At 41.7% G+C, this 18,427-nt stretch overlaps 1 protein-coding gene across 1 annotated transcript in view; it reads left to right on the top strand.

Moving 5' to 3' along the window:
* The window catches only part of SORCS1 (sortilin related VPS10 domain containing receptor 1), a gene marked incomplete at its 5' end in the record, with an annotated part of 483,392 nt that overhangs the window by 349,668 nt on the left and 115,297 nt on the right, over positions 1-18,427 (top strand). The window contains 2 exon segments of the mRNA XM_006779616.2: positions 5,271-5,450; positions 13,942-14,088. Of these exon segments, the coding sequence (XP_006779679.1) occupies positions 5,271-5,450; positions 13,942-14,088 (327 nt within the window).

Raw genomic sequence — 18,427 nt, 5'->3', positions numbered from 1 at the left:
TAAAATTGTTACCAAAGAGACAAGAGCTTACAGCTTTGAGATGTGCCTACATGAGAATTGGGTAAAGTCAGTATGTAAAGGGAAACTGAGTGTTCTTTTTTTTAAAATATATATTTTATTGATTTTTCACAGAGAGGAAGGGAGAGGGATAGAGAGTTAGAAACATTGATGAGAGAGAAACATTGATCAGCTGCCTCCTGCACACACACAACTGGGGATGTGCCTGCAACCAAGGTACATGCCCTTGGTCAGAATCGAACCTGGGACCTTTCAGTCCGTAGGCCAATGCTCTATCCACTGAGCCAAACCGGTTAGGGCGAGTGTTCTTAAAATTGCCCTTGCTAATCTCTTAGAAAGGCCCTTGAGGGAGGTGAACATGGTACCTCACTAAGTCCAACAGACCTGATTTTCCTGTCTCTTGAGCATGGAAATCAATTGCTGTTTCTTTGATTGACCAGCAACTAAAGCAGTTGGCTTACAAGATTTAACACCTTTAAAGGGGAGAATTATACGCAATGCAATGAGATACTCTTGTTCAAAATGCATGAGGGAATTGAGATGAAATTAGTAAATAGCAGATTCAAGTCACTCATCTCATGCTCACTGTTAGAAATACATTTTTTTAAGTGGAATAAGTCTCAGCCAAACGAAATTCTATTTGAAGCAGCATTGAGGCTAGAGCTTAAGTCTCCAGACTCCCAAACTAGCATATTTTGTATTATACCTTTCTTTTCTTGGGATAAATTAATGTATTCTATTATTGGAAGATAGTAGTATTTCCCCCCTCCCCCAATTTTGATCAGCTGAGAACATCAAGAAAAATATTCCCTTTGACCCGAGGAACCCCAGAAATGGTAGTTTAAATTCAAAGAAACATCCTTGCTTGCACCTATTGGAGAATGTGAGGAAACACACTCCTTGCATTTCTCGTTCAGAGCCATCACGCAGATCACTGGTGGCAGTTGCCCCCGGTGGCATGGAGCCAATCTACAAGGACAAGTTTTTTCTTTACACATGAATCGGCTATCTGTCTCCTCCCCCTGTTCTCCCACATGAGCCTGTCCCATTACTCAGCCTGGCCAGAGCTCTGAGGGTAGAGGGTAATGATTCATTTGAGGGTAGTGATTCATTTAGCTCGTCCCCGTATAGAAAATGAATGTATTCTTTGGCCCAAGTGGGTGTGTACTATTTAAGGCAATGAGATGCCTCATTACAGTCCCATTACCCCTTCAAAGAGCCCGCTTGGTGGGGTGATCCGTAGTGACGGTGCGAATATTTCACGGCCCTCTATCAAAGCCAGGGCTGCTGTGACTGGAAATGAACAAAGCTTTGTGCTCCCCCAAAGCAATTGAGACAAACCAGCACTTTTGTGCTCAAATGATCATCCACTGCCATTGTGTCAGCTCTTGAAACACCATGGTTATGCAGAGCTGTGTCAAAAACACACACATGCAGGTTTAATATAATGGTAAAGATGACCAGAGAGGGGGAGGGGAAGAGTCTAATATTGCTGTCACCACGAAGAGCATGAGTCTCACCAGACAGGGAGAGACAGCGGCAGTTTCCTTCCCTTAACTTACTTGGAGCTCATTCTGAGCTACTCAAGTGAGATAAATGAGGCAATACATATGAAAGTGCTCTGAGCATTTTGGAGGACAGATACTCTATAAAAGCAAGGTAATATTATTATTAGTATGGATCTAGTTGTCTGTGTGGTCGAAGATCGATGCGAACTGGGGTCTGGGTTGTGCAAAGGCTGTCAGATTCACAGCAGAAGAACAGAATTCCAGACCTACATCTGCCACTGCCCTGCTTTGAAACCCGGCTGGTTTACCAATTTCTCTTTCCCTGTTTTTGTTTGTGTTCTTTCTTACATTTTTTTAAAAGAAGGAGTTTGGACTCAGGACCATATGTTCTCACCTGTGATACTCAAAATAAAATGTCCTTAGAGATGATTCATGAAAATTTGATTCTGTGACCAAATACATTTTAAAAAAAGATATAAAATCTATTCTTTGTTCCTTGACCAGAGAGTAACAGTAGCTAGCTGGTATGTTGAAGGCTCTAGGTCTAGGACATCTTGTTAACAAGAAACTTATATACTAGTAATTCAGCATAAATCAAACCATTTTACCGAAGGACCCATTTTTTAATCTATTAAAAATCTAACAATGCTACTTTCCTACGGAACAGACTTTGGGAAGGACTGTAGTAGAAGATCTCTAGGATCACTTCTAGGTCTGTAATTCTGTGGTTCAGGAAAAGCATTCAACATAACATCTACCTGGGAGAAAGAGCGAAAGAGCATGTTTTCCTGATAGAGGAGGTGGATGTAGGTATGAAGAAATAATGAAGATGTCATTTAAATATGTCAAATCTTCCAATTAAAATATTTAAGACCAACATCATTTAAAAAAAAATTCAAAGATTCTGGCCAGTGCGGTTCAGTTGGTTGAGCATCACCCCATGCACTGAATGGTCACCTGTTCAAATCCCGGTCAGTACACATACCTAGGTTGTGGGTTCGTTCCCTAGCCAGGGTGTGTACATGAGGCAATCAGTCAATGTTTCTCTCTCACATTGATGTTTCTCTCTATCTCTCACGTTTTCAGTTCAACATCCAAAAACTAAAGGTTCAAGTGTGTGGCATAGTATAGAGGATGTACTGTAGCCCCTGCGATTATTTAATGAGATTTCTCTGTGACCCAGACTTCAGAGTTTCACTTTGACTCCAAAGGCACAGGAATGAGTTTTGTAGGGGCCAGGCTATTGCCGATGTACCTTAACTTGAATGGAGAGATGACAGTGTATCCCAATGACATGGAAGGGAACTTAGATTGGGTGTAGTTATTTGAGGATTCTAAATACCAGCGTATGGCTTCAAGTGGTCTTTATCCTATAGGAAATGGGGAGCCATAGAAGGTTTTGCTCTCCATGTTTGACTGGCCCTGGCATAATTTCCACAGCTAATTCCCTCCATTGGAAAGGAACAAAACCCTTGGGTGAACCAATTTTTGTAGAGTATGTTAGTGAGCACCCTAGCTTTGGCTGTGAATAGGAAGGCCACATGGACCTTGCTTAATCATCAAAGGGGATGTAAAGTCGTGCTTATCTGAAAATCACTGGCAAGTGGAGCAGATATTCAGTGCTTTGAACTCCCTAGCTAATGTAATTCCCTCCCCCACACCCCACCCAGGTCCATGGAAGGCCCACAAGAACTCCTGAGGCACAGAGTTCAGTTCATAGTTAAGTTACAGAGCCCAGATTTGGACTCAAACAGTTTATTTCAGAATCCATTTTTTATAATAATTTTGCTCTATTGTCCTCTTGAACCCAAAACTTTACAGGTGGGGCAGGCTTTTAAGTTGTCCACAGTCAAAGACAAAGAATGTCACAGAATTTGGCCTCTCTTCTCTACCTTTCTAGACTATTTTCTTCAGGATTGACTTCATCTTCTACCTCAAAAAATATGTCTTCATCAGATCCAGACTTTAGAAAATTCTTACTATTTACAAACCAATAGTAAGAGATGCTTCCCCCCCACTCTAATAGTCCCAGCTTCGTTCCAGATTCATGTGTTATTGATTTTGCATAAGTCATATATTCAACACTGATCAAGTTGCTATCATCAGGGAAATTAGATATTCTGAATGCTGGGCCTACCAACCCACGTCTGGTGCTGAGGGTGAAAGAAAACAAGAAACTGGGTTAAAAAGGAATTTGTCTGAGAGGGATGAGCATGTTTTTCAAAGTAGATTGAGATACAATTATCAGAAGAAATATAAATAGACATTGGATAGATACATGCAATGGCCCACTTTTATTCCAAAATTTAGTTTGTGTTCTTGATTACATTGATTCAATGGGAAGGGATTATTTTGGCCTTCCAACTCTGGGTTAATTCTACAAAAGCTTAACCAAACTCTAGGCCTGAGGAATGCAAAGCTCTATAGATAAAGACTTCTTCCTTCCGGACTCATTTGATTTCACTTTGATCAAGGCTGTTCCTCTATGTCTAAAGCACAGTCAGAGCTGAATTGCTGATTGGTTGAATGATTGGTTGGTTGATTGAGAGAACAGAGACATATAAGGAGAAAATCAGGTTAGAAGGTAGGTAGAATTTTGCTGTACTGGAATTTTGACCAAGGAAGATTGACAGATCTCCTAAAGCTTTTCAAGGGTAGAGGAAGGTTTATCTAGGAAAACTTGAGTACTAAGCTACACAAAAGCCAAGAATCTTTCCTTGTTGTTCTTTGTGCTTGTGTATAATTTTGTTGTTTTGCTTTGATTTTTGGTTTTTGAAAGTTATATCAATGTCTACCACCTTGGGCAAACAGCACATGGACAGACATCTCCTAAGGGAGACAGCAAGCCTTGGTCTGTATCTGCTTTTCTCTGAACACCCACTTCTCTGGAGTTCAGAATAGGGGAAGAAGGAATTGAAATTCCCACCCCAGGGACATCTGCTCACTGCCCCCACATTACTTTTGCCTTCTTTTTATCTTCCAGGACTACCAGGGTATGAAAACATCATCAATTATGCAGTCTCTTTTTTTTCTTCTTTTACTTAAGGTTTTCTGCTGAACTCAGAGTAAAGGTTTAGATAAGCAGCTAAGTCCTTGAACACACATTAACATAAATATTAGTGCTTTGCTTCCTCAGGTGAATATTATTCCTCAAGGTCTTCCGGGGGTTGCTGAACCTTTGTGAAGTGCTTCTCAAATTTTATTGTGCATATTAATCACCCATGGATCTTATTAAAATGCAGATTTTTGATTCAATAGGTGAAACTCGAAGTTCTGTGTGTCTAACACACTTGCAGATGATGCCCATAATGGTCCATGGACCACACTGGAATATGCAGAGCTTGTCAGATTTTTATGAAGGAATAATCTCCATATAATACTTCTGAGCATGAACCATGTTGTGGTTGACAAATATATCAGAATGACTGATTCTCCAAAGTCATACATATTTGAGAAAGTATTCTTCAATGATCTAATGAGACAAATCATAACTGAGCTACCAAGCATCTTTCTGTCCTATTGTCTCATAACACTACTGCCTAACCCCATACAAGAGAAAGGAAATACATAAATAACACTTAACTAATTAATTATTACATCACAAATATGTGAAAGGAAAATCTCTACCTTCCCTTATCGTTGCCTAAGTGCCTATTTTGGTATTCCTCATTAGATTCTACGCTCTTTGGATGCATGTCAGATTTATTTATAAAATTCTTCTTCACTTTCCTGTGTTTTATTTAGGACATGCACGTCATCAGCACAGATGAGAATCAAGTGTTTGCAGCGGTCCAAGAATGGAACCAAAACGACACCTACAACCTCTACATCTCAGACACCAGGGGTGTCTATTTCACCTTGGCCTTGGAGAATGTCCAGAGCAGCAGAGGCCCTGAGGGCAATGTCATGATCGACCTCTATGAGGTATGTCACAAGGCACGTGTGGTCCTGAGCCACTCCAGTGCCTGCACTGGCTAATGAAGGCCCAATTGGCTGTTTCCTTCATCATTTTGATATGAGCAAGTTATGTGGCCTCATTCAATTTGGGAGAGGGAGTGAGTTGCAGAACATTTGTAATGCAACCCACAGAACAGCTCTGGGAAGGATCTTTTGTTCACCAAGTTCACAGGCCAGGAAGCACCAGAGGACTTGGAGAGCATCAGGGGAAGCGGTAAAGCAATTAAAGGGTTTGAACAAGAGCCTGGATGCTGTTGCATGTCAGTGGTTGTATGTGACCTCATGAACCAGGAGGTCACATACAACCAATTCCTGGAATCAATAAAAATATATATATATATTTAAAAAGAAGGATTCCAACAAGATTCACAGAGTATGCAATTTGAAAATAGTCTTGAGAGGCCAGCAGGGTATCAGGATGTAGACCAGTGGTTCTCAGCCTTCCTAATGCTGCGACCCTTTAAGACAGTTCCTCATGTTGTGGTGACCCCCAATTTCATTGTTACAAATTGAACATAATTAAAGCATAGTGATTAATCACAAAAACAATATATAATTATATATGTGTTTTCCGATGGTCTTAGGCGACCCTGTGAAAGGGTCGTTCGACCCCCAAAGGGGTCGCGACCCACAGGTTGAGAACCGCTGATGTAGAGCAAAGGGGACAGTGGTTCCTTATCTCTGTCTGAGGAAAATAAGGGAGGAGACACCTTCGCATTGCATCAGAAGACACTCCCTTGGACTTGAACACCTTTCCAACTAGATAACCTTCACTGGCTGACTGCCTGCCTCTCAGAGGAACAGTGAGTGAGATAAGAGTAATAGGTCTTTCTTTCCTAAATGATGGATGGAGGGGGACAGAGCAGAGTTCCCCAGGCTTCCTTAGAGGAACCTGGCCCTTTGTTTCTCAAAATGACCAAGATTGAAAATAAAATGCTCTATGTTGGATCAGTTAGCTTTTATGGCAAACACCAATGCTCTAATTGCCATTTAAGGCACAGTTAGGTAGAAAGAAAGCTGCTATTTTGGGATGGATTTTAGCCATTTGTCAGTCTTATCTTGTGCTATGAATGATTTATAATGGCTTATAATGACCCATTTAAAAACACATTCAGAATGTGGAACGTTTAATCATATGCCTATATTCTATGTGAAAAATATTCTAAAACTGATTCAAATATGTGCAGTCACAATGATGCTATTGTTTGGCTGAGTGTAAGCTCTGAAGGTCAAGGGGTTTTATAAGGAGAAATTCATATCAAGTATGTCAAGGATATAAACCAATGTCTCTGAAGAAATTCAAATTTATCATTTTAATTTTCTGAATGCTATCTATACTCTTTCTCCTCTAGGAGTTCTTAGGGATTTTCTCCTAGTAGTTAAACTTCTCTGTATGTATAAAGGCATGATACACACTATATGCCCAATTCAGAGCCTGGGGATTTGTCATGGAAATTGTGGTAGATGAGCATTGAGTGTAGTGTGTGTATATCTTTAGAAAAACGCTCTGCAAACTTTTTTTTAATATATTCACAGTTTCTTCCACTTCCTTTTCTGCTCATGTCCCAGATAAATATAGTATCATAAATCTCAGCCTCAAACTAAACATGTATTTGGGAAAACATTTACATTTTCTGGTGATTTAGTTTCAAATTACTGTTGGATAAAATTGTGACTTAGAGTATGAATGTTGGAGTGAGGTTTTCTGGGTTTAAATCCCAGCTATACCACAGATATGTATTCTTGACACATATCCAGTAACTCCTGATACTCAGTTTCCTTACTGAAAATATGGAGATAAACAGGGTGCCTACTTGACAGGGTTTCTCTGAGGATTAAACAAGTTAATCTTCTTGAAGTACTATGAGCAGTGCCTAAAATACTCAACGAATTATAGATAGCATAATTAATATTATGTTCCAATAAGTTTAAGCCCCAGTATGATGTCCTATTTTTTTTTAAATCTGCCCACATTGTTTAAATGTCTAACACATTTCTGCTATTTCAGATCTCTACTTCTCCCATATTGCAATTAGCATGGCCATATGACATTCTTTAACACCAACGAGTTGTCTCCTTGTAAACAAGTGTAAATTGCTACAGTTCTTTCCTCATTTGTAAATGTCTTATAAACATTTAAACTTTAAGGGTGTTGTGTTGAAATGCCATGTGTTGTCTTGCTTTGATCCAGCACTTGCAATGGAAAGCTCTTGCTCCATGTGTGGTATCTGCTGGTCTGAAGTCAAAGCAGCTTGATTCCCTGATCTTGTCTCTGTCCTGGCTCTCCCCCCTCCTCCCCGAAAAAAGAAAACAAACCACAAAAACGTTTTCTGAAGCATCAGTATTTGGGATTATATTTGATTATGACCAAGGGATGAGTTCTTCCCTTTCTGATTATCTCCTCCCCTCTTCTCAACTCAACGTGGAAAAATTTCTCTGCATAAATATCGTTTTCTGCAAAAATAGACACCATTTTAATTGGCCCCTTGATGATAGAAGAGATGACAGGTTTGGACAGGAATGACTTTGCAATGTCCTGTTATTTTAAACTGTTTGCTCAAGTGGTTTTCTGAACGTAAACATCACTAACACGGGTACAGAATGAGAAGAAGACATTGGTTGACCTCTGGCCATGGCAACCATTCTCTGGTAATTCCTTGTGTTTCCCCTTGTGTCTCTCTGGGATGGCTGTGTATAGAGGATCTGCGGGCTCTTATTAGTGTCACTGTGAGCAGTGGAGTGACTGCATTATGTAAAGGTGCTCTGCATCCTGGGGCTGGGAAGAAGAGTCTTTCTTTTATTAGCCTGACAGTTCACTGCAACTTGAATTGAAATGGATGTGATCAGAATGGCAGTGCCAGATCTTCTGATTACCTAGCTAGAAGGGATATTGGCTGACACAGAACCTGGCACCAACGTTCCTTCAGTGTGACTGTTCTGGCTAGCAGGAAGCTGAGAACCAATCAGCATGAATTCCCCAGGAGACTTACAGTGAATGATGAGCACTTAGAGATAAATGAAATGTAAGAAAATCCATAGCTGATTTAAAAACAAGCAGAGATGAGCAGCATAGGAGGTGATGGGTGATAAGAGAATACTAGTACATGTCTGCTCACCATTGGGGGTAACTGTGGTGACTTTTGGTATGTGTTCTTTGCATGCCTGCCAATTACCTGCGAGTCCTGTATTTGTATGCTCTTTAAACTAGTTTAGCAGAGGGAAACTATAATGTGTAGGTGTATGACGAGTCTGTGTATCAAGGATACGTATTGTTGATGAGTCTTTGTGGGAAATGCAGAAGGAATTAATCATTCTATTCCCACACACATTGGACCCTTGTGACAAATGTAGTTCTCTCTACACTAGAACATGTGTATCTGATGAGATAGGAGTAGGGGAAATGTTGGGAATAAAGTGTTGCAGGGGTAGATTATATGGTTTAGTTATGGAAACACCAGACATTTCCCTCAGTATGAGTTATTCAATTGAACATGGACCCCATTCAAGAGAATCAATAAACATGAGCCATTGGCTACACAGCAAGAGTACTAGAAACTGATTTTTGTTAATGAAAGAGCATAATAATAATAACAATAACTAATATTTTGGATGCCATTATGTGTCAAGTACTATGTACAAAAACATCTGTGAATATTTCATTCAATTCATATATGAGGGACTATAATTCCTCCCATTTCACACATAAGTAAATGCAGGCAGAGAGAGTACAATCATTTCTGCAAGATTACAACGATAGTAAGTGGTGGATTTAGGATCTGAAGCCTAGAGTATGCAAACTCTTACCTATAAACTATTTTGTGTCTCTGGAAACATAGGTGTTTGGGATTGTATTTGATTGTGACCAAGTAAAAGCTGTAAGATAGAAGGACATTGAAGGGCAGGATGACTAGTATTGGACTTAGCAGTAGAAGAAATTAGACTGGAACAAGGAAATGGTTTGGGGAAAAGCCAACATAAACAGAATGAGCAGATGATTGCTCCAGACCTCACTACCTTCTGAACCAAGTCCGGAGCCTGCAACTGTAGCTAAATTCATTGTTATAGCAATGTGCCCCCCCGTGTTGTCCAGTGATGTGTTTGCATAAAAGCAGCCTAGAAACAAGTGTCTTAAAATCCTGTCATTCACGAAGAGCACAGCACTCCCGTGGCACCATGTGGGCGGCTAACAGAAGACAGCATGCCTGATGGTGACCAGAGCAAGAGAACTGTGACGAGCGTGTCTGCAGCGTGTGGGTCCTAGTGTGTTCATCTGGTGTGGATGATGAGAAGGAGTCTGACAGCTTTAGACAAGATCCTTCCTCCTCGGGGAAGGGAATATTAATTAATGATGATGAAGAGCACTTTGGCTTAATGGACAATGACAGTCCACCCAGCCAAGCGGAAAGGTTTGTGTTGGCAGTCAAGCCACCTGGCCAGCAAATTCAGAATGCCCAGAATGCGTGCGCACATGAGTGAGCCACACTGGGTGCCATGCCAGATACGGTGTATGTTTTGTTAAGCACATGGGGTCTTCTTCACGTTATGAGTGTCCTCTCTTTCAAAGAGAAAGCTCCATAGTTATGGGCATGGAGCTAATACCCTGATTTCTTAAGGAAAGACTGCCTCATACAATCCAGCACAGGAGGTGGGAAAGAAAAAGGCTTTCCCATCCAGGACATATTTATTACAGGACATGGGACGTGCCATCTAATTATTGAAGGTGATTGTCTCCCTGGGAGGGGAGTGCTGCCTGACCAAGGCCCCGGGGGAGGAAAGAATATTTAGATTTTTTTTGGCAATGGGTTCTCTGGTGGCAGAGGCACTCCTGTCCCTGCTGACTATGTCTCTCTTGGATCTTCTCTTCAGAAGGGAAACATATCCTATCCTCAAAGACCAAAGAAATCAAGGTCATGAATATGTTCTTTTTCTTGTCACAGGTTTTGATTCATCTTTTTCATTTTCTTCACATGTTGACCCTTTGGATTTGTAATTTCAGTCAGAGTCAGAGAGGGTGGGAGGAAGTATCTGAGCATCAGAGGCGGAAAAGAGCAAAAGCTTTTGTGCAAGAATCTTCCCAACTTAGCCTCCACATGCAACATATGAAAGATTGGGACTGGAAAGGACCCTCTGGTGCTAACTATGAAAAGTAAAAGGGGATAACTGGGTTCTTCCGTTAAAACACCAAAGAAATCCAAGCCTTGCATATTCTAACTCTCAAAAAAGGTCTCTTGAATGAATATATAATTGTTTAGACACCCTGGGCGCTATGATCCCAGTACTTATAAGAATGCATGATAAATAGAAGCTCAAAAATATTTACTGAACAACTATTGAATAAATGTACGACTGAATGAATAAAACACAGCTTCCTGTAAGTGTAATAGCCACAGGTGATATTTCCCTCTGAGTGCTCTGGGTTGAGAGAGAAGTTGGAGGAAATAGTACAGAAGTGTATGGGTTCTAGAGTTAGACAGACTGACTTGGAGCCCATTTCTAAGGTTCCCTAGGGGATGACTTGAGACAAGTGATTGGCCGCATCTGAACGTTGGTTTTCTCCTCTGTAAAATGAGGATTACATTGACTCTGCCACTTAGAATGCATGGGCAGATGGATGCTCATGCTTGCAAAGCCTGTCATGTAATGCCTAACATGTCGTAAGTGCTTATTACATCCGGGGTGCTGTTATTGTGGTTATAGCTTCCAATGCAGAATGTTTATTACCTGTTACATTAAAAACAAAACTAAGACTTGCAGACGAGTCCAAAGAAGCAAACAATAAAGACACACCTCGAATGGGACTTCCATGGAGCAGTGCCCTGGCCGCAGGAGGCAGATAAGCAGACCCTCTCCAGCTCTATCCCCTCTTGTCACACACTCCCTGCGCTTTGCCAGGTTTTTATTCCTCAAGATAAACCTGAAGGCCAAGCTGCCAGAGATGAGTTACAAAGCGCAGCTCTCAGCTCAATGGCCTTTGATAATGCCAAGCAGTTGGGGGCCAATAAAGTCACCACTTCTGCTAAGCAAATGAACCAGCTGCTACATGTACAGAGCCCTGCTCTCACCAAAAGAGGAGAAGCAGCGCAGGAGGGGGAATGGGCAATGAAACTCCTGGGAGAGGCGATATTTCTATCCCCTCAGTGCCTATGGTCACCTCCTAGCGTGTCTGATGGGTAAGACAGTGCCATTTCTCATGTATGGGTTTCGCTGAGGAGGGAAGACCAGTGCGACTTTGTGAGAATTCTGATATGTGAAATTTAATTTTTAAAGAACTGGCAGTTTAGCTGTATTGAAATATGTAGCAGCCTCCGGAACATATGCAAAACCAATGTGGGATTCCCTGGTGAGTCACCCTTCAGGAGCTGGGATAGTGAGTGAATAACTAAATGCAATTTGTAATTCACATGCCATTGTTGGGAGGTCAGTGCTCCTGGAGTGCAGGCCTTCCACACTGTGGGGGATCAAGAAACTGCTCTGGCTGCTGCTGATTGCCCCCAGTGAGGCTTGCTGCCCTAAGTAGTTCAAAGCATTCCTACCAGGCACTCATTTCTACGATTTACTTGCTTAACACACTTGTCTTCCAAAAGTGTATGAAGTTGGCCCAACTCTACATTACCCCAGATGCCAGATCAGCAGGCACAAGCTAATGAGGTTTGAATGTGTCAAAAGCAAAGGCAAGCCCTGGATCCTCTATTGATTAAAACCCAGCCTCTTTGAACAGACAGATTCAGAGCTGTAGTTGTTGGAAGATCAATGAAAGTCAGAAAATCTGGGTGTGAGTGAACCCCAGCTCTGTTATCTTGAACAATTGATTTTTGTTTACACCTCAGTTTCCCCATCCATAGAATGGGTATAATAGCTGTGGTGGCAGATTTGCAGTGAACATCAAAAGTTTATTTATATATAAAGTACTGAGCATACTTCTTGGTGCATGGCAAGGATCAATGCTGTTGTACTTGTCTGCCTAAAACCTTTATAAGGTAATATAAAGGGCCTGAGTTAAATGAAATGGGCTCAGATATGCCCGTGAGCTTATTCACTTCATCCCTGTCTGTGCAACAGAAAGCCAGTTAATCTGTTTGTTTCCTCATCCGCAAAATGTGAGTAATGATAACTGTATCATGTGCTTACTGTGAGAGTTAAGTGAGGTCACCTGTGCATAGCGTTGGCATGCACAATTTAACATATCTCAGACCCTTTCCTCACTGCCCTCCAGTTTTCCTGGGTTGTCATAATTCCAAGCAGAGCGAAATATGCATGAATGTGTTTAATAAACACAAAAACACCCAAAGATATAATGCATCCTTAATGATTTGTTAGAGCACAGTTTGGGCAACTTACCAATTGTTACCTCTTTCATAACTTAAGGAACAGAGAAGGCATACTTTCAGAGCCAGCTAATTAATAAAGACTGTTTATAGTGGGAATAATAGTATTATGGGCATGGAGGAGGGATTAGCCAACAATTTAGGGGGATTATTATTTCTTTAAATTTAAGAGCAGTTATATTTTGCTCAGTGTATTTTGGTGGCTTAGTAGAGCAATCTCTTACAGGGAAAAAATAGTAATTGGATCATTAGCTTTCACTGACCTCTTTTAATCTCCCACAGCTCTAGAGAGCACCATGATTTAGATAGTTCTTAAGAGCACGGGCTGTGAAGACATAGAGTTGTGGGTTGAAATCCCAGCCACTTACTAGCCTGTGTACCCAGTCTTTCCTTTGTCTGTGTGACCTTGGGCAAGTCACTTAACCTGGATGAGCCTCAGTTTCCCCATGTGTAACAAAGAATAGGTGATAATTACCCAAGAGAACTGTTACAAGATTTAAATGAAATAACATATTTAAGACTGTGGGTGCTGAGGGTGACATAAAATAAAATAACCTCTATTTATTTATCATTTATTGAATAGCAAAACTGAAAACACCAGAGTTGATCTCTAGGCAACGGCAAGCTACTGCCAACTTACCTTAGGGGCCATAAAAATTCTCTATCACAGTTGCATTAGGTCCCTCATACCATAGGGCAGTGATGGCGAACCTTTTGAGCTTGGCGTGTCAGCATTTTGAAAAACCCTAACTTAACTCCGGTGCCGTGTCACATATAGAAATCTTTTGATATTTACAACCATAGTAAAACAAGACTTATATTTTTGATATTTATTTTATATAATTAAATGCCATTTAACAAAGAAAAATCAACCAACAAAAATGAGTTCGCGTGTCACCTCTGACACGCGTGTCATAGGTTCGCCATCACTGCCATAGGGGCTCAGGTCTGTTGCTTTCTGCCTCACTGTCCAGGGAGTCATTATACTTAATCACCACCCCCTCCTTCTACCATCCTCACCCCCTCTTCTGAAGTGCTCACTGCTGAATTAAAGTCTGCTTCCGTTCTTTTAAGTAAACAAAGACATCCCTTCTCAAATCGATGTATTTTTCAGCCATGTCCATTTTTCCCAGGTAGCAGGGATAAAGGGGATGTTCTTGGCTAACAAGAAGATTGACAACCAAGTGAAGACGTTCATCACCTATAACAAAGGCAGAGACTGGCATTTGCTGCAGGCGCCGGACACGGATTTAAGGGGGGACCCTGTGCACTGCTTACTGGTGAGTCTTCATGTTGGGGCAGAATGTCCCAGTCAGTGGGGGCTGGAAATAGGTGTTAACAAACAGAGGGAGGTGATTCCAGGGTCCCTTGCTTAGTTGCAGAACCAAAGGGGACAGGGACAGGAATGAAGGCAGCATGTAGAAGAGTCACTGGACTGCCTTTTGAGATGGAACAAAGAGATCAGAGAAAAGCAGAAAGTTTCTTACTCACTTCCAAGGATGTTCAGTTGTGCCCCGAATTCTGATGAGGAGCTCACATTGTAGTTTAAGGGAGAATCTGATAGCTTCCACTGTGGTGGGGAGATACATCTTTAATTTCCTACGAGGAACTTGTTACAGATCAAATGACACATACATTCTGCTGTGGAATAGATGAACTAAATGCAAAATTTTGCAGTCGTATTTTCTAGAGGAGATGCTTATTCATATTTTCAGAGGAGTTTATGCCCCAAATGAGGGTAAGAACTACTGATGTGAATTTTAATTGGAACTCTTTATGATATGTTCCATTCATTTATGCTGCATTATATAAAGTTGGTAGTGGCAAACAATGGTCTGTGAGGCAAATATGGCCCACCACTTGTTTTTTAAAATAAATTTTTATTCTTATTCATGTATATATTGCCTGTGTGCTATAGTGGCTGAGTTGAGTAGTCATATCAGGACTTTATGGTCCACCAAGCCTAATCTATTTATTATTTTAAAAATATTTAAAGAATGTTTGCTGGCCCCTATTTTGAAGTATGGCTCTCTCTTAATTATCTAACATTTGGGGAATAAATAAATCAGCATGAATTTATTTATAATTTGATTATATGTTGGGGTCTGAGAGAGGGATCAAAAATGGATGTTGCTTACACAGATTGTGAGGTCTGCTTGAAAGGGATTAGAGTAAATGAAAGATTATAGGGTTACATTTCACTCCCCTCAGTGATGCTGGTGCCTGCCCCATACTTCACCCAGGAATGGATACTGAGTGGATGAAGAAAAAGGGGAAGAAGAGATTATTTTCAAAACAAAGTATAATCAAATGCTAACGTCTTTAAAACAATCCAGAAGTTATATTTATATTCACAAAAAGCAGAGACTAGTATGTTAAGCTGGAGAAAAGACCTCTTAGTTTTAGTAAGAGCTTGGAGAGAGGGAGAGGGAGAGAAATAAATTATGAATCAGTATTCACAGTCATCATACAATTCTGACTTTAGCGATATCCGCACTCAGCTTGCTTTTTGTGTCCCATGAAGTCGGAACAGTCACTTTGCAGGTTCATCTCCCGTGGCTGTAGGCAAGTCGCCTCCTACTCGAGAACATGCCAGCAGCCACTGGGTGACCTTATTAGTTGCAGAGGATATCACGGTTGTCATTGTGCATCAGGAAAGCGGGCTGCAATTCGCCTCCCACTCAGCTTCTATCCTGATAACTGGCAACTTACGGAGGGCGTGGGGAGCCAGTTGTTACAGAGAGTGCACAGAGCCAGTGACAGAGTAAGTAAACGGGGCAGTTATTACTGAATACCTTCTCTATGCGAGGCATAATTCAGCAGCATTTTGAAAAACAGGGCCACCTTCCTAGTTTAACTATGGAAGTTGGAGCACCCTGATATTTTGCCCAAGGCGCATGGCCTGCACCACCGCCTTAATGTGGTCCTCTCTCCTTTCGTGCATGTTGGAGATGAAATGTACATGAGAGAATGAGCCGTATCATATGAACAGGCTTTCCTGGGTCCTCTGGTGTCATAAATGAACCATTAGAAATGCCTCTTCCACCAAGCACTTGGCAAGGTGTTCCCTGCTCCACCCCATCCCAGTGTTAGGAAGTCCTTTTGCTCTGCCCCCAAAATCTAAATGCTGAGACCATCCTCAGACAAGCCACCATGATTTCTACTCCCCCTAAAGTGACAGGCTCCTAACTGCCCCTCCTGTCTCTACTTGGCAGTCTCCTGTGTGAGTGTGTGTGAGTGTGTGTGTGTGTGTGTGTGTGTTTAACCCAACTTTATTGCGTTAAAACATACATACATAAAAAGTACCCTTCTAAGAGAGTACTTTGATGAATCTTGACAAATTATATACCCATGTAACCATTACCACATCAAGATAGAACGTTTTCATAACCTCCTCAAATTCATTTGTTCCACTTTGCAATCACTATCCACACCTCTGGCCCTAGACAGCCACTAACCTCCCTCTTTTATGGTAGGGTTTTCTTTCCTAAAATTTTATGTAAATGGAATCAATTTGAGCTTGAAAAATTCAGATCATGTCTCTCTTCTACTTAAACCTCCTATGACTTATTCGGGTCAAATGAAATGCAAATACTTTTCCTTAGCAAGTATTCCCCCCAAGGTACCATATGGTCTTGCCTCTGGCTACTTCTCCTGCCTGGTCCTAGGCCTCTCTCCCCTTCCTCCCTTACACAGAAACCATGGTGGGGGCCCTTGACCAGACTAGAACCCGGGACCCTTCATTTCGCAGACTGACACGCTCTATCCACTGAGCCAAACCTGCTAGGACCTGGTTTTTTCTTAAAATTCAGATCCTTGATTGACTACCTTTGTCCAGAGAGCACACTGAAACTTTTTCTCAAGTTGTATTTGTCCCAGCCCCTTTTCATGCGTGAGCCTTCGCACTCTTCGAAATCAGCACGTGTAATTGCCCGTGTTCCCCTGCTAACATGGTAGCTACCCAAGCCGAGGAACTGTTGCTCTCTTTTTGGCCAAGGATCAGCTCAAGAATCAGACCTGCGTAATGCAGGTGCTCAACGCAGGTGTTGTGGAGGCGTTGTGTTTGTTTGAGGCAGAGGCTCCATTGACCATGTTGTTGAGGTTTATGATTGAACTTTAGTGGATGCCCTCCCTTCCACTGAGAGTCACAGAAGGATTTATAATGCCACCTTCTGAAGCTCCTGGGCTCACCTTGACCCCAGAGGTGACAACATCAGCAGGCTCATTAAGACAGAGTAAAGATGAACTAGTAGGATGAGGTTGGACAGTGCCCAGGAGTATTTTGGCCCCCCTCCCTCATTAATGTCTTTTTAACCTGAGTTTTAGAAAACAGGCAGCAGGGCGAGGAGGGGAAATAACAAAGGGGGTGGGGAGGACAGACCAAAATCATTTTATAAAAACCCGGAAAAGGCACAAAATTGGGAAGAAAATCTTTGAGCTACGGGAGACCCGGGCAGTTAGAAATCTTCTTTCGGCTTGGGAGCTGCTGGAGATAAGAAGTGATTTTGAATTGTGAGTACTTGGAAAGTGACAGTGTCACCAAAAGCACAGCCTAGTGATTAGAAGAGAGATTTTCCAGCAGGGCTGTTAGAAATGTGGAGCAAGTTCAGAATTACAGCCCCAAAAGGAATGTTCCTGCTAAAATGTACTCTTTAGAAATAAGACATCCAGGGTAATTTATGGCTGTATTTTTAGGACTTTCAGACTGATTGCCTGGAGGGCTCAGCTGGGATTTCTTTCTTCTGAAGACTGGGTAGCACAATTAGATGGGGTATTACAGGTCACGGTCTACCTGCCTCCAAAGCCTCAAGATTTGGCTCCTGGGAGGCAAGATGTGAGGCGAGCCTGTGACAAATCCTTGAGCCCCCAGAGGAAACCTAGTGTTTTATGGAGAGAGACTATGATTTCTCTATGGATTCAGTTGGCCGCTTTCGGTTGCAGCTAAGGAGCCAGCTACCCTAGAGATTCTTGCCTCTGCTTTCCACTCCTTTGCACACGTGACTGTGTGTGTTGTGTGGGCTGGAGTGGGGCTGAATGCCCCATACCCAGCCAGTTGGTCCAGGGGCCTCACTCTTCTTTGCCAGGCCTTCCTCCTTTACTGAGGATCTAATGGATTCCCAGCTCCAGCTCAAAGTCAGAAACAAGTGTGTGTGTGTAGGGGGGCGGGGGGGGATTTGGAGGCTATTATTTGGGAATTTACTTGCTGCCTTATTATTTATGAAACCTCGGATCTGGGTTTTCAGGACAATCCTCGGATTAGGATCCCCAGGGATAATGGTACCATGAAGATGAGACCTAAAGGTTATTAATACAGAGGTTTCAGGGACAGAGGAAGTGGAATGAGAAGTTGGTTGATCCTCAAGTATTCTAACCATTTTTTGAATTGATTTATTGCATGGTGGGGAAATATGTTCTATCATTTAGTAATTCTGCATTGGCCATTCACAGTGCTAGGAAGACAGATCAGTTAAATGCAACAGATATTTACTGAATACTTGGAATGGTCAAAGGAATTTTATTTGCTAAAATAAGACATAAAAGGATAAGATGAAAGAAAGGTAATTGAGACCTAGAAGTCCACCATGGACTTCAGGAGTTTGTGCACTCTCTGAAATCGGA

Source organism: Myotis davidii, unplaced genomic scaffold (assembly GCF_000327345.1).
Source record: "Myotis davidii unplaced genomic scaffold, ASM32734v1 scaffold107, whole genome shotgun sequence".
In the NCBI taxonomy this organism is placed as follows: domain Eukaryota; kingdom Metazoa; phylum Chordata; class Mammalia; order Chiroptera; family Vespertilionidae; genus Myotis; species Myotis davidii.
This window is presented reverse-complemented; position numbering and strand designations above follow the sequence as displayed.